General features: G+C 42.1%; 1 protein-coding gene across 1 annotated transcript in view; it reads left to right on the forward strand.

The window, feature by feature from the left end:
* The window catches only part of MTCL1 (microtubule crosslinking factor 1), a 113370-nt gene extending 87117 nt beyond the window's left edge, over positions 1–26253 (forward strand). Inside the window, exons 9-14 of the mRNA XM_042797921.1 lie at positions 2348–2515; positions 8163–8417; positions 12537–12842; positions 15662–15693; positions 17084–18644; positions 25024–26253. Coding sequence (XP_042653855.1) covers positions 2348–2515; positions 8163–8417; positions 12537–12842; positions 15662–15693; positions 17084–18644; positions 25024–25233 — 2532 coding nt within the window. The 3' untranslated portion in view covers positions 25234–26253. The remainder of the gene's footprint in view (positions 1–2347; positions 2516–8162; positions 8418–12536; positions 12843–15661; positions 15694–17083; positions 18645–25023) is intronic.
* The last annotated feature ends 1154 nt before the right edge of the window (positions 26254–27407 follow it).

The raw sequence follows: 27407 nt of genomic DNA on the forward strand, positions 1-27407 counted from the left end.
TTGCAAACCTAATTTTACCGGTCTCTAAAGCTATCAAATGTATGCACAGGAATGAGGAATGTAGCTTGCTTTAGTGTTACTTGGTTTTATTTTTCTTCTGCCTCATTTCCCTCATGTAGCCTTTAGACTGCTTTGCCAGAGAAGGGTTTATGTGGCATACCAGAAAACACAGAACATGGCTCTTGAATGAAAGCACTTCATAGCCATCGGGGTCAGGGTTTTCAAAGAGGATGAGGCCAGATTTTGATGTGCTCAGTACCCAGCAGCTCCTGTTGTGACACGAAGGACAAATCTTCAAAAGAGCTCTTATTCTGATTACTACACAAGGGGCTTGAGATGCTTGGAGAATTTAGCCTTAATTGGGTATCAGAACAAAAATTCATGGTGGAAACATAAAATCTCATTACATATTGAAAAGTAGGTGATCTTATATGCATGATGGAGACTGCTGCTGTACAGTAGAAAAATGCTAATTGGCATTAAATGTTAATGGAATTAATTCTGCTTCTGTGGGTACGTTTCTTATAAACCCTCATGTTGCACATCATCACATTTTGTTAGCCTGAACATATTATAGGTCAGTCATTGAGCACCTGCAGTCATTTCCCTGCATCTAGCATATTATTGCTGATGAATCAAATGGTGTGGAAAAAGTAGGCCACATTTGTTTGGTTTTTAAGCAAAAAAAGCACCGTGGTATGTCTGATTAGTGATTACAAAAGTGGGTGAGGTGGGTTCAGTGATGCCAAAAATCTGATGAACATATGAAATCAGCTTAGTTGCATAAAATTTTATAAGTACTGTAATTGAAAAAGCACATGAAAATTATTTAGATTTTTGCATACATCTGTTTACTTGACTTGTCTACAGAGAAGTCCCCATATAGGTACTTTATGAAACACCAGATAAGACGAGTTGCATGAAGCCTCCACTTGGGAAAATAAAAAATACAACCAATTAGACTATCATGCAGGAATCAAGACAACTAATTTGAGTTAGGCCTTCCCAAGGAAGCTAACATATTAATGAGAACCAGGTGATTAAATGCTGAATTTGTTGAGTAAGCTTTCCCATTTTTCTGCTCATGTTGTGTCTGCTAATCAAGTATAATTTTCTTAAAAGTCTTTTTAATGTCAGAATAACTTGTCAGATACAATCTCTGGCTACTCCATGGCCTTTGAGAGGCTCATTGGGAATATTTGATTTAGATTTTGGATAAATAAATCTTATCACACATTTCTGTTTTCTAATTCAATGACTGCAAAAAAAGGGTGATGTACCTTTTGTTTTACTGATCCAGAATGAATCTTTAAAAAATGTTTTTCAGTATTTAACATAAAAATGACAGGTTTTGCAATTCTCTCTCTGGAGAATTTGCAGAAAGTAAATGCCAGAACGAAGAAAAAAAAAAATTGAGATTTGCATAAGTATACATGCTGTCTTTCAGTACTTGCCAAGATCAGATGTCAGCTCTGTGCTAGACTTCTAATTTCAACTCTGTTCTTGGCTCCTGGCTAGCACAAGAGCACAAACATTTTCAGTATGACTGTGACATTCTCAACAAGACATGAATGGGGGTTTGCTCTTTGATCCCATCTACAAGAGAGAAAGTGGCCTACCTGGCATTCATGCCTTTGGTCCCAAACAGGGCACTGCTGCAAAACTAACCTGTGTGCGACTGCCTGGGACTAAGCAGAAATGTGAAACATCTTAGCAGAGATACTCGGCTCAAGACCTCGCTTTTTTTTCCAAAGTAATTTTATCTGGTAATACAAAAGCATTGAAAATTAATCTCTTTTCTTTATATGTAGTTTAAAAATATTTGAGGTTTGATGCTGATCAATGACTGTATGTATGAGACATCCAGCTACCCAGCCAACCTCAGGAATGATACTCCAGCTTTTGTTTACAATAGTAAAAAATAAGTTATTAAATGTCCTCAATCCAGAAAGATGCTTAGGGGTTTTTTGAGGGTGACTTAAGTAATGGGTGCTTCAGGACTAGGGCTAACAAGAAGTAGAATCACAGAATTGCAGAATCATTTAGGTTGAAAAAGGCCCTTAAGATCGAGTCCAACCATTAACCTAACAGTCCCAATTCCACCACTAAACCATGTCCCTAAGCACCACATCTACACATCTTTTAAATACCTCCAGGGATGACTCAACCACTTCCCTGGGCAGCATGTAGACAGAGAAGGCATTGCTATTGTTAGTTTTATCACAGAAAAGTTAGCCCTGGCACTTTCTATTCCATGCAGTGGACGTGCAGGCATTTTTCCTCCTAAAGATGAAACTGGAGACTAAAGCCATCCAATGACATCATTTTGTTTGCTTTGTTGCGGCAGGCAAGTGAAAATCGGAAGCTCCTGAATGCTCTGAAGGGTTTGCTGGATGAGTTCCGCTCGGAGCTGCGGGACGAGGAGCGCGAGCGCCAGGGGCTCCAGCAGCAGTACGCCCTGCACAAGGCAGCCTGGGAGGTAGAAATGACTGAACTGAAGTGCCACCTTGAACAGGTAACGTCCCCCGTGTCCAACAACGGCAGTGAGTGGCTGAGGTGCTTAATGAAATGGGAAATCTATGGCAGCCAGGAAAGGGACTGTATTTATTAATTTTACCCTGGTGTCTGAAAGCCCCCCTGAAGCCTGAGCAAAGCTTTGCCTCTCGAGTTGCCTCTTGGATTCCAGTTGTCCCAGTACAAGCCCTTACGTAGTAGGTACTGTGTAATGTAGGTGAGGACAAAGGAACCAAACCTCTTCTTGCAGTATTTTCTCAGAAGAGTTGGCTGGTAATGTATCAGCTGCAGTAATGAGACATGCGGATGTCTGTATTTATTGGCATTTATAGGAGAGAAAAATGTCTTGATGTTGGCATGCTCACAATTAGCTTGTCACTGTGCTGTGGCACATAACAACTGTGGTATTTGATGCATAGGAGAGAAACGAGTGATTTAGTAATACTGAAGTGATAGATCAATATGTTAATAATAAACCAGCTATTCAAAGCGACTGGTTAGTGATGGATGGTATCCCACTGAAGAAAGAGCTCTGGCTACCTGCCATGGGGTGCTGTTAGAAGTATGTGTATAAAATCTGGTGCCAGGTGCTTCAGTGCCTTGTACGGCTGTTCACAGAAGGTGTACTGTTTCTGAAGCAATATGAAAACAAATCGACAAAAACCCTACAAGGATTCATTTCCAAAGCTGATGTCATAAAAGCTTTAATTTTCTGCATTGAAGAGGAAAGGGGTGGGAGAATTAATATGTTCAAGTCTTGAGAAAAAGATTTAGAATTGCACAGCTTCACTGCAGAAGTAAAATATAATAAAAATATACAATGCCGGGAGAGTGGTACATTTAGGAGGATTTACTGAATGTTGGAGACTTGCTCTGACGCACAGAGCTGCGACGCGGGCGCTGCTTTTTCTGCCCCGGTACTGTAGGCTGCTTTCCCAGAATGAAAGAAGAAGCTTTCATGTTAGCAAGAGTTTTCTCTCAACAGATTCAGATTCTCAGTTCAGCTGCCTCTTAGTGCACACACATTTCCAGACAACGGATCACTTGAAAAAGGAAACAAAATCACTTCCCATTTTCACTCCTCCCAAAATAAAACTTAGGTGACAGATTTACCTTAAACTTGAGATAGCAACAAAGAACAAAGCTTAGAGAAAGTTAGTCTGACAGTGAGCTGCCAATTTAGAACTTGCATGCTTTGCCTTTGCATGGGTGATAAACTCTCAGGCTACTGCTTTGGCTGGGGTTTGGCACTCCTGCCCAAGGAGGAGAAAGATTTGTACCCTTCTTTCTGGGGGCTTTATCAGGTTCTTTGCTACCTCCACCACTCCACTGGTAATAATATATAAGATGTGGTAATTACTGAGCCATGGGTGTTTAATTTCACATTTTTTCAAGCAAATTAAAAGAATTAAACTGGTCAATATTTAAGACATAAAACTGTATTCCTTAGCCAATTCCCCACATCATTTCTATTTCACAGTAAAAGCAGGTCCCTGTTGCAGCAGCAAAAAGACGGCACATCAATCATTAGAATGTCAATTAGGATAGGGCAAACAATGTAAGTGTCCCACTGGGGTCTGGTATATGTCCTTACTATTACTAAGAGGCAATTAAAAAACTAAATATAAAAGTAATAATATATTAGGCCTGAAATAGAAATAATATAAATTTAATTCAAGCTAATGTTAAAGATTCCATATATGGGGTGTTTTCACTATAGGTTCAATTTTGAGATCAAAATGGGAGGAGCTAGTGAACAACATGTAAAATACTAGCATTACATATAGTCATGTTAACATTCTTTACTATTGTGTGCCCAATATGTGGCATAACAACAGCTTTAACTAAATAGCCAAGTCTGTCAGGTTGGTGTGGGTAGGAGGACCTCTCATGATGACATTTTGTTGTTTTGATTGGTAGTGATGAAGCAGCGGGTTGTACAGCGCTCCCACTGTAGGTTTCTTATAGAGCTGCCAACCCCCTGACAAGCCCACAGAGAATCAAGGCCTTTCTAGTATCCAATGTTGTCTTCACTGCTGCTGTTTTCCACTTTTTTTTGGTGAAGCAATAGGTCAATTAACAAGAGCATTTTCCTCAAGAGAGTCAACTCCTAATTAACAGTCACTGGCAATGGTTTTGCATTTTGATGCTTCAACACTTTATAGGAAAGAAAGAGAAAAAATAAATTATTTTGACACAAAAGCACTGCATATCAGAGGTGACAATGTACTGTTGTCTGCTGCTTTGGATGCTTGATGCATTTCATAGATCATTAAAAACAGAAGTCTTGGCCGTCAGAAATGCATGCACACTTTACTTGGCAGAAGGATCCTTAGGTATTGTTTTTAAGATAAGAAATAATGAGATTGCTCCCAAGTATGGGATTGTGATAACACTGAGCCAATAAGGAGTCCCAGTAATTCTCAGCCTCCATCTTAGCAAATGAAAAATCCCAATATTCTAGGAACTGGGAACTGAGAAATGTTTGGAAGAAGGAGGGGGCCAAACCCTGCGTATCCTTTGAGGACCTGCATTTAAGGACACGGACCCTCAGTAGGACTCTGACCAGTGGTCCAGCTTCAGGATGCCTGGGGGAAATACAAGCTGTGGTGCATATGGAGAGACATCTGACTACCCTCAGCAGTTAGCAGGTTTAGGAAAGTCGCATCTAGACTCTCATGCTAAGGAGCCACCAAAGGACCTTTCCTCCATGATTGGAGCTGTTTCATCAAAGCAGAGGCAGAAGGACTCTAACTGGAGAAGGCTTTAGGTCCCAAATCATTGAACACCAGCATATTGTTCTGAAGGTCTATCACTGTATACTTGCCTTGGTTTTGAACTTAACTTTGTACTTACAGACTTTGTGTATTCTCCTCAAATGGGGCAAGAGTCAGGGGTCTGGTCTGGGTGAGCCTGTGGTCTGGCACAGGATGACTTACTGCATTTTGGCAGCTTGGGTATGGCACTTTAACAGCAGCCATACATTATTGGGATACCACTCTTCTGGAGCATGTCTTTACTCCCCACCACCTCTTTCATCTTTCCTGCCCTTTTCAAGCACCATTGCCTGTCTCATTTGCTAACTGAAAGGCTGAGAATTTACCCAGTGGTGGTGAAGAACTCAGTGGTGTAAGGGGAGAGAGAGAATGAGTCTTGTTGAGGTTCAACATTTTGCTATTTTACTGAGATTCAGAAAAATTGAAGGAATTTGCTTTATAGGATAATCATACAACCTGTATTTATTGCAACTGAGTGTTTTTTTGTTATATGGGTTAGCATTTTTATGCTTCATACCAGCTAAAGAATTTATTGCAGGCACTGGTGTGTCTTCGCAACTTAGCATGCTAGCTATAGCTACTGCTGAATGTGGCATTATTCCCCCAGAGGCAGGTAAGGTTGAGTCTGCACTCCAGCCTAGTTGGTTTTACCCCAGACACTCCAGGAACCTCTCCTAAGAGCTCCTATTGCAAGATGAGAAGTATGCAGGGACAACAAAGGTCCTTGAAAGATGACTTATATATATCAAAATGAACAAGTCCTAAATAGCCCTCTGTCAAGCTGAGGTGTAAGGAAACTGTATAGAGTTTACTTCATTAGTCCCATATTATTTTGGCTGATCTCAGCTCTGCAGTGACACTCCTGAAATTCATGATTGTTTACTGTCACAGTTACTTAGTAAACCCAGAGGGAACTTGCAAGAGTGATGTGAGGCGAGGAGCACAGAGCAGTAAAATTAAAGCAAACAAACATAAAAGAATGGGATCCAACGTTGCTGACCCTGGCTGCAGCACCAGCCTTGAGTCCCATAACACCATGAAATGGAGCTGGGGACTTGTGGGTAGGCAGAGGAAAGGTGTAGAAGGGGGCAAGTGGCCATTACCTGAAGTTAGCAGTGAGTTTGGAAATACATGCAGTGATATTTTTACATATTGCTGAACTAATGTGGGCAGTCAACATGCTGGGCTGCTGGGTAGGAGGGCAGCAAAGCTTTCTGGCTTCTTGAGGAGCTGTGCTGCCCAGGATGGTGTCTCTTATCATGGGTCTGCAGCCCAGAGGTGTCTCTCCTGGAATATTCTGTGTTTCTGCCCCATGGCACCTCTGGTCTGCCACCAAGCCATGCATTTGTGTGCAGGCCGGCCCCTCACACGCCACTGCAGGTACCACAAATTTACACTGCACAAATAGGATAAGTGTGAGAAAGGTAGTGTCATGTCAACTTTATTAAAATAGGATGCTGCTTTAATATAATTTACTTTTTTAGTTGTTTGGTCAGGTGGGTGGTTGGTCATTTGAAAACAACTGGACTTTGGAAATTAGTGGTAGAGGATGCAGGTGTTTTAAGATTTCTCTGTCAACGCAAGTGGCTGTAACAGGATGTTCTCTGTAGCTCAGTACAATTTTAAATGACTCAAGCAATGACCTCTCAGCCATTTATTTGGGGAAGCTGTTCTGGAGGCTAGTAAGCTTCATTCCTGAATACAGTCTGAACTTCCCTTTGCTCAGAAAGTTTGGGCTTATTTTCCACATAGGGCAAGGTGAAGGTGGTGTCCTTCTCTCTTGATAAAGGAGCATGTTTCCCAGAAGACCTGCTGCCGCTCCTTTTTGAGGACAACTTTAAGTTCAAACACGGAAATGAGTTTTTGCTGCTTTTCACTCCTGCTCACCTGCAGGGCCAGGGGATGGAGTTGTGTTCCATTCTGAGTCGCTCACACATCTGAGTTGTCAACAAAAGGTCAGGCTTCAGGAATAAATTCTTCACTCACTTGAACTTACATAAAACCATTGAGCACTTTTTTCACTCTGACAACAGTCCAGCAGTGGCCCAGGTTGGCCAGAGAGGTTGTGCAATCCCTGCCTTTGGAGGTTTGTCAGTATCCAACTGAACAAAGGCCTATACAACCTGATCTGATCTCAGAGCCAACCCTGCTGGAAGCAGAGGGTTGGACTAGAGACCTCCTGACACCCCATCGAGCCTGCATTTTGCTATGAATCTACTACCTTGGGCCAGCTCTTCTGATCTGATCGAGCTGACCCCTGAGCATGAAGTGAAGGAGAAGGGAGGGAAGGCAGCATCAACTAGCTGCCCTAGAAATCAGTTCAGACACCAGAACTTGCAGAGACTGGGGGATGATCTTGGTACATCTCCTTCTGCTGCTAGCACCATCTTTTGTTGGAAGGTGTGAGGAGCTCCTACGGTAAGACACTGCTGAGGGTTGTTCTGGGAAAGGTCTCTTCCGAAGATGAATGTACTCTCTTTAGGTTTTGAGTGCCTTGACTGAGAGCACAAAAGCAGAGCAGTGGCTAAGGACATTGTCCTGTCAATTGTCTCAGAGATGATAATGAGGTTGGAGTTCATGTTTTCTTCATTGCTGGTACCCACATTCCCATCAGAAAGATCATAACTAATGCTTTAATAGCATGACCTGGTAGAGCTTGAGAAATTATTCACTATGGTTTTCACTGTTGATTTTAAAACTTTTTTTCAAGCTGAACATATTTGATCATTTATTGAGATCCTAAGATCTAAGAATTGTCATCATTTTGCCATTACCTTTGCAGAGTTAGTGCTTTAACTCAAATTTGTTGTCAGACACAGGCTTTTACTACAGAGAGTTTAATGTCCTAGTAATGTTTTACTTTAATACCAGCTGGAAGGGAAGAGTGAGAACACCTCAGGAGAAACAAGCCTCACTTCTGATGCAAAGGGAGCTTTTAAAAGGGAAAGAGAGGAGCACAAGAAGCTTCTGGCTGAGAGTCATGGTGTGGTGATGGACCTCCGCTGGCAAATCCAGCACAGTGAGAAGAACTGGAACCGAGAAAAGGTGGAGCTCCTGGACAGGCTTGATAGAGACCGGCGAGAATGGGAGCGTCAAAAGAAAGAGCTGCTCAGGCGGATAGAGCAGGTAAGAAGTCATGTTGGGGTGAGCAACGGCTGGCTGCAAGCATGAAGCATTGCACCATTACTACACTCAGGCCAAGGTCAAGCCTGTATTAAGAAGCAGCACAGGAACAATTTTCATTCCTTGGCTACATCAGTGTTTCTCATGCTACAAAACAATTTACATACACAAGGGAATGAAAGGAAAATGCTCATAATCCCTATAAAAAGCCTCTTATGAGAAACCAACTCCAGGTTAAAGGCCATTTCCTGCCTCATTTCAATTACCCTGGACAGGCATGGTCACATCGATTCATTCAGTTTGAAAGCTTTTGTGCATCAATTCGTGCTAAAACACTCAATCCCACATGCAGGGTTATTCAAGGTTTGATATACAGCTTCCTGCCAAAAAAGTATTGTTCATCTGTGAATTAGCCACCAAAGATGCAACTGCTGCAACTTTTCTGTCTCAACTGAATTCTTTTTCTCTTGCAAAGGAATCCCGAGGGTTAACATGAAGAGCCCTGACTGATAACAAATAAACAGCTATCAATGCTAGATATTCAGAAGACACTTCTGACCTTGTCATATGAATTATGTGCACACCTCTGCTGTCATTTGCAAATCTGACAACTGCATACCTGTCCCCTTGGTTTTTGCACCTATCTGTACTTTAATCTGCTTAGTATTAGAGACAAATTATACCTAATGAATTTATTGTCTGGATGGAAGCCATAGGAAAAAATAAGTCTAATGAGGGAGAGTTAATAGGCGGTTTTTGACTGAACATTGTTCAGCTCTGAGTCATGCATTCCAGGAAAAGTAAGAAAAACAACTGAAATTATGGGTCCTAAATTAACTGAATATTTTCTGTCCTTAGGACATCAAAAATTGAATGGCACCAGATTTGTGCATGCTCTCTAGGGAGCACTACGCTTGAATGAAGCACAAAGTAGCTTTGCAGGTTAAGTTGGTGAAAGCCCAGTGTAACTTCATGACCAGTTTTTGAAAAGGGTTCATTATCTGTATTTCATGTTCCTTATGCCTGGACTGCAACAAGAAACTGAAGAAAAGACACCAGGCTCTAAATAGAATGACTGCAAGACTAAACCTCAGTTTAAACTATGGCTGTTAAACCCACAGAGAAACACTTCAGAAAATCCTGTATTCTATGGATATTTCTAAAATCATTGCCAAAGGTGTAAGTCTGAGTGGCGGTGACCAATATAAAGGTTTTATAGACCAAGAAAGGTGATTTTTGAGCTTCTAAATTTAAAAATATCAATAAATTATATTCTTGATTTTTTAAGCTCCCATTTATCTGACGATTTTTTTGTATACTTCATGCAGCTTGTTGAGCTAGCCCTTATAATGCAGCCCAGTAGTACCTTTCCTAAGATAAAACAACCAACACCTATGAGCTAGGAAGTCTCGTAGCAGAGCTCTTCATCCACATTACCTGATTTCCAGGGTTCAGTGGCAGAAGGTGCCGAGATCTCCATGGCTTGACTGGACTGGTTTCTAACTGTTGAGTTTTGGTGGCCAAACTGCCTCCTGTGAATTCTTCATGCACGATGAGAATTAAATAACCCTCAGAAAATTTCCCAATATACTAAGGATTTGGACACAAACTTTTCTTCAGAGAGTCACTGGTACCTCTTTGGATGTTTATGCTGCTGTCTCTATGAACTGTATTTTTAAATATTATCTCTTTATTGTATCCTCAGTAGCTTGAGGGCCTTGGTTAATGACTGCTCTTTCTATTCCCTGGCATTGGGGCACATTAAAAGAAGCAACAGAGAATCTCTGTTAATGTTACCTAGCCTTTAATTCTCTTTAAACCTGACATAACCTCACAGTGTTGTCTTGTGATAGCCTACAGTATAGTTCCTGACTAGTCCTGGAGCTGATTTATATTGTTACTATTCTTAAACCTCTAGGTTTCAACTACATATTTACTGTACAACAGAATTGTACACAGAATTAACAATAGATAGGAGAAATAAAAAATATTATATCAAGGTAATTTCAAAGGACTAGATGATCAGAAATAGCATTTGAAATCTTGACCACCTGCCTGCAAAACTTCATAACTCCATCTTTGCTTATAATCAAACATTTCCCTGTGTGACAGAAAGCTTCCAAATATTTGCAGGCTTTCAGTTGAATGTCCTTTCAGATTGCAGTCATGCCCTGCTTTATATGGAAACAATTAGTATATCTCTGAAGTCCTTCTCCCCAGGGTTTTTCTGTGTGTATTCCATGTATGGCAATACATAGAGGATGAGGAGACTACACCATTGTGTATGTTTGAAAAACAGTCTAGGAGATAGCAGAAGTGTGTGTGCCAAATTTCATGATAATGCTTTATGCCTGTCTGCTTTCACACAGCTCCTGAATAATAGATATATGATAAGGGGGAAGCTCACACCAATGTATAAAACATATAAAATACTTTGAATGGTTATGGGAATACTGCTCGCATATAAAAAAAAAATATGACCTACTTTATTCTCTGAGTTGTGTTTTTTAAAAGTATACTGTCACTTTGTTTTCCCTTAGAGAATCTCCCTCCACTGTGCTCCTAAAGTTAATTATGCACAGAGCAGACTGGCAAATATTTAAACCCACAAAATCACCTGTATGAAAAGCTGTGTGTTTAAAGGTATAAACACACTGGAATTCAAAATCATTAGTCACTTGTGAAAAGTTAGGCCAGTATTTCTCACTTTCATTCCCATGTCAACTGTCTGAGATTCAGGGAGTGAGCCAGTATTTGTACTGTTTTCTCATAAAGGTTCCCAGATCATTATCCTTGTAGGATCTCTGAAAATCTGGAAGAGCTTGCAATTGGAACTATATATACAGAAAATGTGTTTACCATTTCTCCTTGCTTTGGGTCTTGCCCATGTGCTGGGGAATGGACTCCAGGATCTCTTGAGATACACCTTCCAGCCTCTACCTTTATAAGGTACCTTAAATTAGTTCATTTTGATAAAACTGTTTCAGATTGTGTATATCGTGAGCAGAACACTGAAGATGCATTCCCCTTTTTGTAGACCTGAATCAAGCAAAAATCTCACTGATTTCAGCCCAAGAGCAAATTTAATTGTTTAGGACCTAAAATGTTTTGATCTGCATTAGGCAATACAGTGTCTGTTTATTTTTTCAAACACATGCAACAAAACTAAAATAATATGGTTTTTAGGTCCTCAGTCTTTAGGGTCCTAGGGAATTCTTGCATTTGTAGCTTATTGTCACTAATCTTGGTGCACTGCTCTAGAAAAGTATCAGTTATTAATTAGATTCCTGCTGTCATTAATCATGTTTGAAAATATGATTTACTTCATCTATCCTGTTGTATTTACAATTAAAGGAGAACTTGATCACATACTCTCATTTTTAAATTGGCAATTTCACTAGTGGTTCACCCTCTCTTCACCCAGCTTTTGCAGTGTAGTCAATATCTTCCATGGCCCTTCTATAAATATGCATTTTCTTCAGACATGCTTTGCATGACTAATTCATCCCTTTGACAATGCTGTTCTGTACAAATAGGCAACTTTCTAGCCATGCATTAGTGCTAGGCCATGTATAAAACAAAAGCTTTTGTCTTTTGTTAAGCAGAATTTTCCACCTCTGGAAACAAGTGATGTCCATTAAAGTGCAGCATTTTTATTGCTGACCAGAAGAAAAAAGTATTTGTTTTGATGAGACTCCATGTCATTCACCCTTCCTTGAGCTTCCACTTGTATTGCTTTACGATCTCATATTGAAATTGATTTTAAATAACAGTCAATGTTGATTTGTTTCCTCAAAAATCAGATTACAAACTGATGCATTATTTTGTGTATGTGCGTACACACAGTGTGTATATATGTATACATATGTATGTAAACAAGCAAAACTATACACATACACATTTAATCACTCAAAATCCCATGAGTAATAGCATCAAAGTCTTAGAGACATCTCCCTTTGTGGAAGGACCAGTACAGCAAAGCCAGCATCCCTGGAGCCAGGTAATGATCTCGCGGTGCCTCTCCAGAGCACAGGTGCCTCACTCCTGGGGAAGGAGGAGTTCTGCAAAATGCCATATACTACATAAGTAATTGCTGTTCCTTTTAATTTGCCCTATCTCCAGCTTCAGAAAGAAGTGAGCCCACGAAGAGGAGGTGGTTTTCTGTGTGACCAGAAGGAGAGTAACCTTCGTCCATTTACGACCCAGGGGAACCTTCACATGCCTCGTCCGATGGGGTCAAGATCCTACTCTGATTCAGATGCCATTCAGTTTGATGATCGGTCACTGTCTAAACTGAAGGAGAGTGATCGGTGCAGTGCCACAGAAAACCTCTTTCTGGAGTCGCTGTCTCTTGATTCTCCAGATGAGTCTGATGAGCACCGGTCTCGGCAGCTGGAGCGGGAGAAATTCTTGACTGGATTAACTGAAGTATGTACTCTTCTACCTTTTATCAAACCAGCATGTTGTCTCGTGTCAGAATTGGTAGAGCATCCCTGCTGCAGAAGTGATGTATTGTGTCATGGGCACTGCTTACAGTTACCCAGTAGTGAATTTGGTATGGGCAAGATTTCGATCTTCTTTAAGAGCTGATTAGACCAGTGTCAATCACCTGAGAAACTGGGAGCTATCTTAAAGGTCCCAAAGATTACCTCACGTTGTGGCCATTTGTATCATGTATGATAACTGTATTTGACACAACATATTGGTTTAGAAGGTCTTCAATCTCTTCCAGGTGTAAGTAGATACATATATATGAAGAAACATGGGCTATATTTTGTTAGTAAAGCAGTAAGTGCTGTAGAGAGGCACTTCTGGCTGTTCCATTGTGGTTGCATTATGAATAGATTAGCATGAGTAAGTGAGATGAGATGTTAAAAAAATAAAGTTATTCTTCATCAGCAAAGTACCTACCCTGAGATCACACCATAAAGCTATAAAGATGTAAAACACAGTGCTAAGAGATGCCATTGGGGCATAGTGAATGTAGTCTGTGTCCTGCTGGAATCTGCACCACCATGGGTTTGCTTTCAAGAGTTGCAGGTCTTCACAGTTTTATTTATATTGTTGCTGAATGAAACCCAGGGTCCCCATCCCCATATGCTGGTACAAAGTAGCCTGTGAACTGGCATATGATATTAGTGGCACTGAGGATGTTCACACTAACCACAACTATACACTTGAATGATTCTTGTGAATTTAAAAACACATTACAACCTCAAAACACTAATATGATCTCCTTTATTTTCTATTGTTCCTTGAATGTTAGTGGCTGTTACAGAACAAGAAGCATTCGGAGACTGCCAGAAGTTAAAATTACCAAACAGGCAGCAGTTGCTTGATGCAAATTTTGAGTACTTTCTTCTTGTCTGAAAATTTAGATTTGTGAATGAGGGTTAGACATTCGCCTCATGCTCTGAGCACGTAAATACTGGTTGAGCATACACATTATAGCAAATAGGGAAGTAGAATCTTCCCAAAGATGTATCTGTGCATTCTGGCTTGAAAATTTGACCACTCTGGGAAAGCATTTGTCAACAGGTCAGATCTCAAGCTCCCTGCACAACCAGGTTCACTGGTATGCCTTGACTTGAACATGTGTGCCCGTGAAAATTTGACCCAAGGATTTTTTTGAGATGCATAACATTGTTACTCAACTAAAGGACTGGGAAATCAAGTTCTTTAAGAGGAAGAAGAGAAAGTAGTATTACAAGAGGCAATAAACGTGACCGCTTTTCTTATGTTTTAAGAAGCTGTGGTACCTGTGTGTTCCAGTTAGATTTTCCTCCCTCAGTGCCATAAATGTACAGCTGGCAGTGTGGGATCCCGTATTTATTATTTCTTAGCTTCTATTTCATACATGTCCAAGTGCTCAGTGAAGAATGTTGGTAGCAGTGTCAGGGATCTGGTTTGTGTTTAATTTTGATTGCTGTTTTCCTTCCTTCAAATTCAGTCTGATACTTAAGAAGGGAGATATCTCTTCCCTTTTCTGTTTTTCAGACATTACTACCATTAACAAAAGTGTTGACAGCAAAATTTGGTCCTTGGTGGTGATATTTACATAGCTTCTTTCCTTCAAAGCATGATTTAGTGAAACCTGGACAAAGTCACTTCCCTTTAGAGGGTTTGCTCAAGTGAGGCTGATTAGAGTTTAATGAATAGCTTAAATGAGGATGCACAGAGGCATCTGCAGTCTGCTGACTCTTCCACTGTATTTTCTTTGTGGTAACTTAACTGCAGTAGAATTCAATCCAGCCTTCAGCCTGATTCTCCATTCTGTTAGATCAGATTTACTCTCCAGTAACTCCACTGAAGCCACCAAGATTATTCCAGGCTTACACCAGAGTGAATGCAAGGAGGATCGTTTTGCTCATGTTTTTGCCCCTGACTCTGGATAAATACCAGAAAGTTGTTTGCTGAGTTAAGCAGTGCTCTTTTTGTATAGTCACAATTTGAAATACACTTCTGTGTTGGTAATGTTCTTGATTTATTGAGGTTAATAAAAGTAATAATAGCCTTTTTTTCCTGATCGTATTTTGTATTCCCTACAGTTTATTAGAAATCTAAGCAAACAGTTAATAAGTGTAGAGAAATCGCTTCAGAAGTATCTGTTAAAAAATATCCAACTCATTATGGGAATTGTCACAGGGAAATAATTGCCATAAAAACATCTTAATGCTGTTAGCAAGCTGTAGGTATTCCCGCTATGAAACAAGTAATAGTCTTCCCACACATTTAATATAGCTAGCGTAATGAGTTTCAGCTAGTGCCATTTGTTGGTTTCTAGAGAACATCTAATGAAGTCTTATGTCAGATGACCCCAGTTTATCTGTTATTTCAGCACAGCTAGGTCTCTGGCATAAAGCAGATTACCTCCACAGAACAAATTCACTCAGAAATATATGGTCCAAAACAATATATTGTACACGTGGAGAAAAGCCATTTGTAGCTTACTTCTACTTGTGATTGCACGGGACTATAAAAGTTCAAGGCTGTTGTATATTTGGCATTTGGGCTTTCCCTGTGCAGTCTGTTCTCCTGATGGGATTGCCCATTCTGCTGCCTATGCACAAAGGGAAGACTATTCCCACTGTCAATTTAAAATTCCTTATCAGAGGGAAAATCAGCCACTTTTTAGAGCCAAACATACCTGGTGCAACTAACGGGAAGTAAATGACAAAATACCCACAAGCTAATGCCACCAACAGGTTCAGAAATAACTTACCCTGTTTATTTCTGTTTTAATTCAGGAGGAGGAAACACACAAAGGAAATCTTCAAAGGTGGGTAAAATTTACAGGGAAAACCCCAGTAAATATTCAGCTGCCAGAATTATATCTCTCTGGCGCCCTAACCACAGACCTGGGGCATAGCCATGCCACCTCCTAAACGAGCCAGATTAATGGATTTACCCAGGGTTTATTTTGTCTCAGATTAACTTGGGCCACATTCAGTTGTCGTGCACAAAGATCAAACTGTATGAAAGTGCATGAAGCTACAGCTTACGCTGAAGTCTACACCTGCCTTAGCCAGTGGTGCAGACCTGTCAACATCGATAAATAGAGGAAAACAGTTGGTGCTGAGGACCTGACATACCCCTGCATGTGAGGGATATTCTGCTTTGGACTAGTTCTGGTCTGATCCCACGGGTTGAATAGCCATCTAACCCCAGAGTGCATTAGTTGTGCTTCTGGAGAGCATCTTCCAGCTCGCTTCCATCCCAAAGGTACTCAGCCCATGCTCTCTGAGATTGCCTCCCTGGTGCAAACCAGAGCATCTGAATAGGAGATCCACTTCAAAACTGCACCCCTCATCTCACCTAACTCCCTCACATAGATGCACCCTAACTGCAGCTGGTGCTTTTGATTAAAAACTCACAGTGTGATTTTACTGTATCCTCTGGATCACCGATACATAAAACCCATTGCTTGCTGAATCCTCACTGAGCTTGAGTTACCTCACTGAGATGACTCTGATAACTACACTCATTTGCATTTTTAAGTAGTCCCATTCAGAAAGCTTCACTTTTTTGTTTGATTTTTTCTTAAAATGAAGAAGTAAGACAGCTCAGCTGAATGTTTGTGATTTGTACAAATTAGCAAAATGCAGAAAAGCCAAGAATCCAGCATTATCACACAGCAATTCCCTTCCATTGAATCTTAGGACAAGCTCAACTCACCAAGCCGGTTCAATCTAACAGCATCTAGACTGGATGTCCCACATCACTGCACACCAGCTGTGCAACCTAGGCAATCTCAGGAGTCGGGGTGGACTTACTGATTTCTGAGCAAGCCAGGCATACTCCACACTTGCCTTGAAAAGTGTGCTTCGTAATGTCGCAGACACTCATTTTCTGTGAATGGTGTATTTCTGAAATGCATCCTACTGCTCCATATTTCACACATTTGCCAAACAGTAATCCATGAGACAGCAGTAAATTAAGAGCCATTAATAAACCATTTAATATTTTTAATGACACATCAGGAATGCTTCCGTTTCACAACTATTTTAGAGATAATAAAAGGGAACTTTAATGAAAGAGAGGGCTAAAGTGGTTTTATATATAAGCAGATAGTGAAAGTTGGGTTTCCTGAGTTAGTTTGTTGCTGAAAATAAGTCACTCTGTGAGAGTTTCCAAGCCTATGAGTGACTTTCTCATGTCTCCCTCTCCAGGGCCATGTCCGTCTCTTCCATGTCAGAATTTCAGCGCCTGATGGATATTTCTCCATTTCTACCAGAAAAAAACTTGCCTTCATCCAGCAGCAAAGACGACATAACCCCTCCCCTGTCTCCTGATGATCTGAAATACATTGAGGAGTTCAACAAAAACTGGGATTACAGTAACACTAGGAACCATGGGGGGGGCACTGAGAAGCCTGCAGAAGGCTGGGCAGAAAGGACAGAAATTGGGAAAGCCGGGAATGATCCCACTTCAGATCCCTTCCAGGCATCATCATGGTACCTCACCACCAGTGTCACTATGACAACTAACACCATGACCAGCCCAGAGCACTGCCAGAAGCAGACAACGAGGAGTCATGGTGTAACTGAAAAAATGGGAGTTCGGGTGTTTCACAGCCCACCGGTTGTCCGTAGGTTTGATAACTCAGTGATAGCTGGCAGCGAAGGGAAGAACCAGGTTGAGCCGGACTTCCTGTTTTCTGTGACCAAAGCTATGGGGAATGTTGCTGAGACAAAAGGTGCTTCCTCGGATATGTTTGGAAGATGGTCTTGTGACCTGGCCAAACATCATAAGGATTTTCTGGAGAGTGGTCTTCATCCCATTGAACGTCCTATTTGCACTACTGTGGGTTTTGCCTCACCCTTGCACAGCTTGGAGATGTCCAAAAACATGAGTGATGATATGAAGGAGGTCGCTTTCTCTGTCCGAAACGCAATACGCTCTAACTCTAATTCAACAGAGCCTCAGTTTAAGGACACCGCGTGTCAAACCAATGGTATGAGAACAACAGGGACACAGACCACCCAAACGATCAGTGTTGGCTTGCAGACGGAAACCCTGCGCAGTATCACCAGCAGTCCACATAAGTGTCTGACACCAAAGGGGGGGTCCACGCCTGTCTCTTCACCATCCAGAAGCCTAAGAAGCAGGCAAGTGACCCCTGTCATTGAAAAGGTCCAGGCTAAGTTTGAACGTACATGCTGCTCCCCCAAATACGGCTCTCCAAAGTTGCAAAGAAAAATCCTTCCCAAATCAGACCAGCCAAATAACCGGACTTTGCCTGGCACACCTCAGAAAGGATTCAGTGAGTCCGCTTGGGCTAGATCAACTACTACAAGAGAGAGTCCCGTCCACACCACTATCAACGATGGCCTCTCCAGTTTGTTCAACATTATTGACCATAGCCCCATCTTTCATGAGACCTTCCAAAAATGCCCCAGGTCTAGCAGCCGGTCCAGGTCAGCAGAACCCAGACCAGAACTGGGCCCAGTGCAGGAGCCATGTACAAATGCCCGTGGCAGATCACCCAGTCCTCTCCGGTTGGGGACAGAGACACAAAAGGAAGAAGGGACTGAGGTGACAAGTATCAGGCAGGACTTATCTGCTCCTCCAGGGTACACACTTACAGAAAATGCTGCCAGGATCTTGAATAAGAAACTTTTGGAGCATGCCTTAAAGGAAGAGAGAAGGCTACCTTCAAACAGCCCACCAAATCTTAGCAATGACAACAGCACAGGAGAAATTGTCAAAGTAGATCCAGGGTCCATAGAGGTAATGAGTTTGTTTGTTTTTCCTCCTATAGCTAAATGCACTCTTCTTTGAATGAATGCATTATGAGATCACTTGCTGTCCTAGTGAGCATTTACAATGAATATTCTAGTCCTGTCATGGTACCGTCAGCGAGTCCTAGTCATGAAACTATTGGATTAGTCACTGAAGAACTCATTAAAGAATTGAGTTTCTATCCTCACAGCTTATTGGGCTTATTGGGAAGAGCTTTATCCTTTACAGGATAAAGATGCCTTTACAGTATAAAAATGATGCTCCCCTGAGTGACTGGGATAAGGGGTTTCTGTCACAAAACACCACATGTTACAGATGCTCTAGGGACTGTAGGGTTTGAGTAAATTTCTCTTTTATGCTGTTTGAAAAGGTAGACTCTTTCTCCTACACAAGAATGGGTGTTAACAAGTTTGTGTGAAAAATAGTCTCTACAATACCCTGAACCAAAACTTCAGGGCCTTCAGCATACTTTTTTCTGGATGTATTTGATTAAGTTTGGCTCGGGTCTGTGAATGTGATTAAATGTCATGACATTTGGTGTCGACTGTTGCTGCCTCACAAAATAAGAAAAAGAAAAAAGAAAAAGATAATCAACTAGTCTAAGCACATAACTACTTAGTGTTTAAGAACTATTAATCGATATATTGCTGTCAACAGGGTAGCAGTCACCATTTGTCTCAGCAAGTATGCCCAGATATTGGGGGTCAGAGACTCAGGTACATTAATGTGCTAAAGCAATCAACAAAAAGAGGGTGTAATGATGGACAAAAGCTTTCAGTTGTCAGTTTCTAAGGCTCCTGTTTCTGGTGAACCTTTGTGCACATGAGAGTGTTGCCCTGAGGAGGCCTGGAGAAGCTGAATTATGCCCAGCTGTTAACAGTGTGTGTCGCCTTTCTGGTTCTGCACTGAAGTGGCACATGCCCTGCTGGTCAGTGATACTCCCCAGGGCAGGGGCAAGAGCCTGTCATCCTCTCTGCCCTATGCTACCCCTTTAGCATCCTGATGTTTTGGTGGGCCCTGGCTGCAGCACAGCAGCTCCTCTTTGACCCCTGTGCACCCCAGACATCCCACTTCAGCCTTGCTGGGCTGCTTCATACCACTCCTGCCTCAAGTAGCCTCAAGGGAAGGTTCAAACCTCATTTTCTAACTCAACATTTGACTTAAAGGATTTGTGGGAACATGAGTGCTAAGACTTTTGGTCTGCAGTTTGCCTTGCACTAGTGGGTGGTTCTCAATGGACAATCTGTTCCTCTTTTGTAGGTACTGCTCAAAGAATTAAAATCTGAGCCTAATCTTTGCCTAACAGAGAATCCAAATCTGAGGATGTATTCCCTATAGTTTAAACAGATATAAATAGGGAAATCTGTACATACAAAAAAGAAACCACATTCATATTATAAGTAATGGTGAATGAAAGTGGGCTTTGTGCACAGTTTGGTGCACAGAGAAATTTGGGTCAATGCTGTTTCACAAAACAATCATTGACCATCAACTGGGGAGAAAAATTGCTCCTCTTTGTGAATTCTTGATATCTTTTGCCTAATTTTTTGAGTTCCGAACCTCAGAGCTGAGTCTTGTTTTTCCTTGGAACTCTTACTTGGTTATTATGACTGTTGTCTAGATGCAGAGGTTACGATCTTTCAGCGGTTCAGTCATCTCTCAGGAATGTGCATTGAAAAGGAAGGTGGTAGGTGTTTGCACGATGAGCTTAGCTTTTCCTAGGTGAGGTGATGATCTGCAAGAGGTACTTAAGGGAGCATGGGTTCGCTGCTGAAAACAAAACTGCAAATAAGTTTAGACTCTGCAGATGCCTTGGGTTATTTATGGATTACACTGACCCCACAAGTTACACTTTGTACAAATTCCACATAGCACATTTCGTACAAAGCCAGACACAGCAGTTCAGCAAATGATGATCTTGGAGGTGACAGGCTGTGTCACCCTCCCATAGATCCCTGCTCTGTTTCCCCTTCACCTGTTGGTTTCTGGCCAAGACAAGTGACCTTCTCACCACCAAACGCCTTCTTGTTCCTGCAGTCATGGCATGGTATACCTCTTGGTGGCTCTTCTTTAATTTGAACTTCTGAGTAGTTTAGTTAGACAATTTCCTTTTATATTGCTGCTGCAAATATGAAATCTAGTTCATGTATTTAGATATTTACATACATATGTATGTGTGCATGTGAGTGCATATGCATACAGTGTAGTAATAACTTTGTGTTTTCTAATTTGCCCAGAGCTGCTTACAAGCAAATTCATATCCTCCCAGTGCAGCCTACTAGTCTCTTACCCTGATAATTCACTAAACCACTATCTTACTTGCATATCATGGGGTTTATAAATATTGCTATTAAAAGTGCAGATAGCATTACCTAACTAACAATGTAAGAGCTGTATGAACATTTTTCTTCTATGACTAGCAAGGGTGTAAATCATAGAGGTTACACAACAGTCCTGTATTGGGATTCAGACTCATTTCTGGAGACAGCACTGTGAAAGGACCATCAACACAGACCCACGGAGGAGAGGGCAACTGCTGTGTCGTCTGCTCGCCAGGGCAGAGCAACTGCCGCACACTTACCGCTAAACCATTCAGTATGGGAGGGGGAATGTTAAAAAGAAAGGAAGGTGGTGTCAGAATTAAAGGGCTTTTGCTTTCGTTTGAGTCTCCCATCCAGCATCACTGTTAAATAGGAACAAGGGAGAAGGGTGAGGCAAAGGGTTTTGGTGAAACCTGAGTAACATAAGCATGAGCAACACAAAATATCAGTCGCTTTTTCGCTTGTTAAAGATTTCTTAAGCAGAATTTCTCTCTTGAAACGAAACAAAGGAAAAAATATACAACTTTATTCATCTTTCATAGTAATGTGGTTTTTCCCTAGCCCTGATAAAGGTTGACAAAGGATAACAGATGTCTTTCTCTACTGAGTAGAAATGTTTGGTTTGTTTAATGCTATGTCCACTTCTGAGACTGTGTTAGGATTGTAAAAGGTTGGTTTGTTTGCTTCCTTTCTTTCTAAATCTTTTTCTGCTGGTGGCTTATCTTTTTATTTTGATTATTAGTTTCCCTGTGATAACAGTGGTAACATGATCTGAATGGGTAGTAACATCTGGAGACTTCTTCCTTGCTGGCATGAAATCTTCACTTTAAAAAAATAATTGATTAAAACAGTTCTTTCCAACCTACTTGCTTTCTTTTTCTTTTCTGTCTGTTCTGTCCAGAACCAAACTGTCTTATTAACTGCCCCCTGGGGACTCTAACCCTGCCTGCCTCACTGCTGTAAGTCCTTTCTACCTTGTTTCCAGAGCTTTCCGAAAGCGGTCATTTCTGCACGTGTGGGTTAATGGAGGGAAGTACATGACCACAGCTCCAGAGGTATCGGCGCACACCCAACACCCCTGCGGGGTCCTTCCCATGTGACGGTCAGGAAGCGCTCAGGATAGGAGCCCATCTGCCATCTCCTGCGGCAGCACGGGCTATGAAGAGGTCACACTTAAGCCAAAATTTGTGCCGTTGTTAAACTTTTTAAAATTGGCAAAATTTAAGACTAACATAAAGGTATGCAGAAATGTTAGGGAGCGATTCAGATTTATAACAAATTTTTTTTTTTTTTTTTTTTTGACAAATACCCAACACTGTGCAGGGCTTCTGGCTGCCCCAGCATGCATTCCCTCCGGCCGTGGCTACAGCAGCAGGTGGAGAAGGCTTGGGGGAGGCTCCAGCACCAGCCCATGGCTGATGGTCACCTTTGCTCATTAAGCTGTTCCTGGCCCAGTTTTAGCCACTGGCTGGGGTTGCCACAGCGGAGGGAGGGAATAAACTGTACAGACATGAGCTGTGACCATCCACTCCTTCTCAGAGCCAGAAAACTGTTTTATTTTTTTATTAATATAGGCATAGCCACGGTGGCTGACAGCCTGGCTTAGGAAACAGCTGGAAACTAAAGCTGAAATCATCATTCCCATTTTCAGTGTCCAGGCTAAGAAGTGCTGCCTGTCCATCCATGCTCCCAAGCAACCACCGAACTAAACTACTCACAGTATATTATTTTTTTTTTAAAACATTTCTAGCTATGACAGCTACACGTGGTAAGTGAGGAGGGGGTTTCACAAACCATTCCAGGCAGTTTCCTTGTCATGGCTGGATTTTGCTAGCGCACGCTGAGGAAGCCACGCTGCAGGTGGGGGTGACTGACTCAGCAGCCAGCACATTACAAGCTTATGCTGCCAGTCACTTGTTGGCCCTGGAGCAAATCCATGGCCAGCACAGCCTTGGGTTGCGCTGAGAATGTGTACATCACAGATAAGGCGAGCTAAGGCAAGCTTAACCCTGCCTTTCAGTAAAAGCTGACCGACATCTGCAGGCTTGCTGGAAAGGCTTTTGAATCGGGAGGCAGTAGTGGAAATAAATTTTGGTTTTGCCATACTGACTCTCATTTACTTCTATGAAACTAGGATAAAGCAGCCAGAAGCAAGCAGCACCATAGAGATACCATTTTAAGCTGCTGTTTAGAAAGAGGCTGACACAAAACCCGCAAATCTCATAGCCTCAATTCACCATGTTGCGCTGCCTGTGAGTGTTGCTGTGCATATGGATTCCTCTTAGAAAATCTGAGTCTAGTGGCAGCTTTCACAGACCATATGTTGCCCCAGGCACAATGGGATAAGGTGAAGTAAGGACACGGAGTCAATCTTCTTGTTAGCACAGATTTATATTTCAGCCTTACTCTTGTTTTAGCAAGGGTCATTGTGAAGTGTAGGGTGCAGAGATGGGGCGGGGGGCGAGGAAGCAGAGAGGCAGCGGTGCAGGCCGAGGCTCCGTAGCCCCCCTGACCAGCTGCTGCGGTGGCTCGCTCGTCTGGCTCTCGGCGAGTGCCGAGGGCAGGTGAGCACAGCTCTGTCTCGAGCGGTGATGTGCGACTGCAGATCACCCTGTTGGCCGCGTATTACCCAAAGGCACCGAGGTTCGCCCTGCACAGAGGCTTCCCCAAGTTGGACGATGCACTCTCTCCAAAACAGGCGCCTGCACAAGCTCCATTTCCCGTACCTCAGCTCTGTGTCTGCAAAATTGATCTTTCTGTCATGTAACATTCATGTTTGGTCCTCCCACTGCAATGGAGACGTTCAATGGCATATCACCTTGTTTGTTCACTGCCAATCACATCATGTTACCTACTCCAATATTCTCCATCCCTAGTCACGTTTCTCCTTCTCCATGTGAAACAGCGTGCTGAATCCTTTCCTTCCTACTGTGTCGTTCTACTGCTGTGTTGGCTTCCCTGTGCCTTACGGTGCTAGAGCTTTTCCTTTGCATTCTATCATTCCTGGTCTCTCACTTCATTTATCACCAGTTTGCATTCTGATTTTGAGACTGGCTTTTATTGAACTCTCCTGTCCTCTCCAGTGACTGCTCCTCAGTGTACACATTTCTATAGGTTGACAAACTCCTCTGATTTGCTTTTCTAAATTACAAAGTATGCAGTGAAATTTAGAAGTTTGGCTTTGGCACTACAAGACAGACTTGCTCCTACAATCAGTCATCTTGATGTAGGGAGCGTTCAGAGCAAGGCAGGAAGCCTATCTGTTCTATGAGCAGGGTCCATAAATATTATAAGCAATTACCAATTTAAGGTGGAAAATCACAACCTGCAGATTGTTTCTAACCACAAGGGCAGGCCAACCAAGCCTGAACAGTGGCAAGTTGGTGGAAGAATAACATTTCCAATTTCTTCCATTTCTCTGAATGTTGCCCTTAACGTACAGTACCACTGAATCCTGTAATTCAGGCTTGAGCAGCTGACAGGAAGAAGTGATGTTCCAGAAGATGAAATCTGTAGGTAAGCCTCAGCTTTAATCCAGCTGGAGATCATAACTAGTCCTGTAGTCATTATTCTGCTGCTAAGAAGTCTTTCCTGCATGTCAGTCTGAACTCTGAAGCAGACAAAAGGAGTCAGTGGTTGATTTTCACCCTGCTTGCAAATGCTGAACCTGGCTCTTTTTTGCTAGGTCAGCACTTAGAGCAATGGGATGATAGTAGATTTTCCTGAATTGTCATGCAAATGTGCTTTACAGCTCTTCTCTTTCTAGCACAAGGAGAATTAGCAAATGGAAGTTTGTCAGCTACTCCGGCTCATCCCAGAACACTTTCTTTCATTCTCTCCTTACATGTTCCATAAGTCATGGACAACCACGCAGATACCTGGAGCCCACACACTGCCAGATGTTCGCTGCTCGCTTTTGTCCCACGACATGACAGATGCTTAGCTTTAGTTTGTTTGTTGGTTGTTTGTTTTTTTAATTTTTTGTGCATCCAGACGGCTTCTAATTGCAAGTCACTAACCGCTGTTTTGCTCTCTTGGCTGCCAAGGAACTACCTTGTTCTGCACTAGCCCCGTCCCTCCAACCCTGCTTCTCCCGGCCAGAGAGACCAGCAAACCGGCGCCCACCGTCGCGATGGGCTTCACATTCCCCTACTGCCTCACAGTCGCAGTCCACCGGAGACCTGATTTCCTCGGAGGAGAGTGGAAGCAAGGAGCTGCTGGCAGAGACCCCCAGCCAGGGAGGCGAGCCGGCCTGACTCCGGACAGGAACAGGGGGGCTGCGACTCGCCTCCGCCAGGCCGCCCGCCGGCCGCCTCTGCCGCGAAGGAGGGAGGTGCGCTTGGAGAGGTCGAAGATTGTTCTCAGATGCAGCTGCTGAATGTCTGACCTGGGAAACAGAGGTGTTTCTAGAATGAAACAGTTAATGTGCCTGTAATAACTTAATTTTTTTCATAGCTGAGAAAACTATTTTTGTCTCCATCTTTTCTACATACAGTATATTAACAAAAAAAAAAAAAGGGTAAAAATGATATAAAGTAAGACTTAAAATAAAATGTAAATTAAGTTTTAGGGGAATTTGAATACGTGCTCGCGCTCTCTCCAAATACTGACTGCCTTTTGGTTATATTTGCACTGTTAAGTTTTCGATTTTCGTTTGGGGTTTTTTGGGCTGTTTTTTTTTTATTTCATGTAAAACTAGGGTCTTAAGTTAATTTTATTCTATTTTAATGTCAGTGTTATCGGTTTTTAAAAGTAAGGTTCTTAAAGATGCTTCAACTGTCTGAAGCAATACCTTTTAAGTAGTGAAGAAAGCCATTAAGCTCGTTCACTAGACTTGTATTAATTGAGATGGAGGGGAATACAGGTAAACACGAGAACAAGTGTGAAAAAAAGAATGCCTCAGAAAGTCTTATGGAGTTAACTGTAAAATACACCTACAATACTTGACTTGCATGCCTCTGGGTCGTCGCACTTTAGTGCATGTACATACTGCTACTGTACCATCACATAAATGTGAGTCAATCCGTTTCACTGTAATATTGTGTGAATTTACCTGTACTGTACTTTTATTGTTGGTATTCTTGCATTGACTATACAAAAAGAATTTTTAAATTATTGTTAGCAGTTCAACTGGCTATGTACAGCGTTTACTGAGAACTTCCTTTGTTTTGGGAAAACCATGGAGATCTCTGAGCATACTAAATTGTAAGTGGTCTTGTTTAAGAGTCTGTTGGAGACCATGTGAAGTGGAAATAAAACCCTCAATATTTACAAGCTGCTTGAGTGCTTCATGGTGGCTTTTTATAATGGGACTTCCCAGGTTCGTTTAACTGGGGGAGGGAAAGCCCCCAAACTCATCCTTTCTTCATAAGGGAAGAAGAATGTTTCTTTATATCAAACAAATCATGACAAAGCCAAATATTATGCTGTGCTCCACAGACTCCTGTGAGCACTGGATCAGGCCATGGGAAGGTTTCTAGATTCCCTCACTGAACTCTGTGAAACAGCTGCTCATGCAGACAGCGGGACCCATCTTCTCGGTTCCTCGGAGGCTGTATGGCTTGTTGTTTTCAGTCATTCATGGGAGTGAAAAACAGCTGGCTAAACATAATGGCAAAAATATGACATGTCCAGTATTAATCCAAACTTCTGTTTCATTGGCATTACACACTGAGACCAGTAAAACCAGGGGTTTTGTAAAACTGGTGGCTAAAACTGAGAAGTAAATGCAGCTGAGAATTTGCGCACTTCCACAAGATGGAAGCCTCTCGAGCTACTTTGCCTAGGACCATCTGTTTGGCCATGTTTTCTCTGGGAGACCCAGAACTGCTCTGACTAGTTATCCCATTGCTGAACTGGCTCATTCTTGTTCAATTTCCTTTGCTGAGGCTTGCTGAGGCTCATTTGTTAAAGAGCACCATCTGGGATCCCTAGAAGCCTTCCTGGTTAGCTCTATCAAGCGATAAGCCCCTCACATCCCGTCCTGCTGCATCGTGGCCAGCTTTCTAGGAAGTTTAATTCAGCTGTTGGTTGAGAACAAACTCTCCAGCTCCCAAATAACAGCCAGTTGAGGTCTGATTTTTCCCATACCGGTTAGGACTATTATTATTAACCCAGTGTCAAAATGTCCACCCATGGGTCATCATTATGAAAATTGCCACTTGCCAAGATAAGCAGTGACTGAAAGGGACTGTTCTCTAAAGGCTCTCAGGTGCCCCAGCCAAAACAAGTGGTGTCCAGTGCCAGTCCTGAGCAGCAACAGTCATATTAGTGATAATTGCCTTTCCAGCTGTCTCAATGCCTCACTGCTAGCAGTTTTTGTGAGCATTGACACCCCACCCCCAAGTCTGAATGCTTAAAATTGTTCATGAAGGCTACCCTATTTGCTTGAAAATATTCTTGCTGCACCACTTTGCTGAATTGTTGCAGT

The sequence above is a fragment of the Tyto alba genome, unplaced genomic scaffold (genome assembly GCF_018691265.1).
Source record: "Tyto alba isolate M040663 unplaced genomic scaffold, T.alba_DEE_v4.0 Super-Scaffold_27, whole genome shotgun sequence".
NCBI lineage: Eukaryota > Metazoa > Chordata > Aves > Strigiformes > Tytonidae > Tyto > Tyto alba.